The following is a 1,728-nucleotide window of genomic DNA, read 5'->3' as shown; positions in this document are numbered from 1 at the left end:
TTTGAGAAACTTGCATGGTAGGTGATGGACCCGACCCAGTAAACTGCATGATGACCGGCAATGAAAAGCCGAGGTAAACTTGGCAAATAAAAATGAGACGGCTGTGGGCTGATCCACAATGCATGGGATTTAGAGCTCTTCAGCTGACCCATGACACATGTTGAGCCCAATCCATGAAGAGATCGGTTGACCCAGGATCCAAGGCATTTTTAGCTATGTCAATTCATGGGGTACACTTCTCAGCCGATGCACAGTACAAGTCCTAAGAGAGTCTTGATGGCCGGTCCACCTTTGATGGGGTCAACTGATCCATGGGCTCATCAGCAGGCACCATCAACTATGGTCTGTTTGTATGGTCGGGGGGCTCAGTATTAGTGGGGTAAGGTAACTAATACTTGTGTAAGGATGACTGGACTCCTGATCAGGATGGCTCCGATGACGATGGAGAAGACTTGGATGTGGAGAAACCAACCAAGAAACCAACCAAACAGCATGACGAACATCATGAGGATGGCTCTGATGATAGTGACTCAGACTCCGATAATGGTCAAGAGAGGCCAAAGCAGGATACTCTGACCGAGCCCACAGTAAAACCTAGCAGGGTCAACCCGACCTTGGAAGAGGATAGAGACTCGGGATCAGATTTGGGCTCAGACGATGCTATGATCACTGTAGATACCAGCCCCGAGCTTCAGCCTCGGTACAACAACACCCGGGCTCTCTCCCATGAAGTACCATCGGACACTGAGGTCTTGGCTGATGATACATTTTGGGAAGCCGACCTGGGCTGTGGGGTGGAGTCGGCCGATCGAGCGAAGAAGAGAAAATTCACTGATGAGGAGGATACACCCTGCAAGTTTCCTCGGTTAGAGAAGGGTTACAAACTTGGCCTGAGGAGTGCCTGACCAGGCAAAGTCAAATGCTGAGCTGCCTTGGCTGTTATCCAAGCCACTGTCAAACCAGCTCAAGCAACCAATCCGAGGTCGGACACAACCAAAGCTTTGAATAGCTTTGATTTCACTAAGTCAAGTGGTGTCAACGCAAAACGACCAGTCCCTTCAAAACAAAAGGAGTCAGAGGCCGGTCCCAGTCAGCAACCATCTATTGATGTGCCCACCAAGCCAAAACCAAAACCTCGTCCTATCATGAAAGGCAAGGTTTCTACAGGGGAACTCGGTATAGTAACCCGAGAATGGTCGAAAAAGATTGCTGAAGAAAGTGTTCATTCCACCCGGTCCAAGAAAGTTTCATTCGTCAGTTAAACGAGGTCTTTATTGTCCTCCACTGATTCCTGCCGGAATCCAGCGGAATCCGGGCAATTCCTGGAATTCCGGAGGAATCAAATTTGGCAGAGGGCCCTGCCAAATTGATCAAACCATTCCGGCGGAATTTTGATGGAATTCAAATTCCGCCAGAATGGTTCCAGGAATCACCCAGAAGGAATGATCCCAGAATGAGACGGAACAGAATTCCTGATGCCCAAATTGAGTGTCGGCGTTTGCCGATGCTTGATTTGGGCGTCATCAACAAACAACTCCCACTCTCTCAACCCCAGTGAAAATCGACCCTAAAAAATGGCCAAATGGATCGGTGGAGCCCGATCTGAACAGGGGAGATGGCCGGAAATTGGCAAATATATCGATTTGATCCGGAGAAACCCGATCTGCACAGGGTCAATTTTCACTGGGTCTCAACCACCACCATCATCCACGACGCCAACCCACCTCG

The 1,728-nt window shown here is 49.4% G+C and overlaps 1 protein-coding gene across 1 annotated transcript; it reads left to right on the top strand.

Moving 5' to 3' along the window:
* Positions 1-225: 225 nt before the first annotated feature.
* LACBIDRAFT_336115 (uncharacterized protein) lies at positions 226-1,262 on the top strand (the record flags this gene model as incomplete). The annotated part of the gene is made up of 3 exons (XM_001891042.1): positions 226-342; positions 426-876; positions 949-1,262. 3 exons carry the CDS (start codon positions 226-228, stop codon positions 1,260-1,262), a joined length of 882 nt encoding a protein of 293 aa, XP_001891077.1.
* Positions 1,263-1,728: the final 466 nt, after the last annotated feature.

The sequence above is a fragment of the Laccaria bicolor genome, genomic scaffold (genome assembly GCF_000143565.1).
Source record: "Laccaria bicolor S238N-H82 LACBIscaffold_302 genomic scaffold, whole genome shotgun sequence".
Classification (NCBI taxonomy): Eukaryota; Fungi; Basidiomycota; class Agaricomycetes; order Agaricales; family Hydnangiaceae; genus Laccaria; species Laccaria bicolor.
This window is presented reverse-complemented; position numbering and strand designations above follow the sequence as displayed.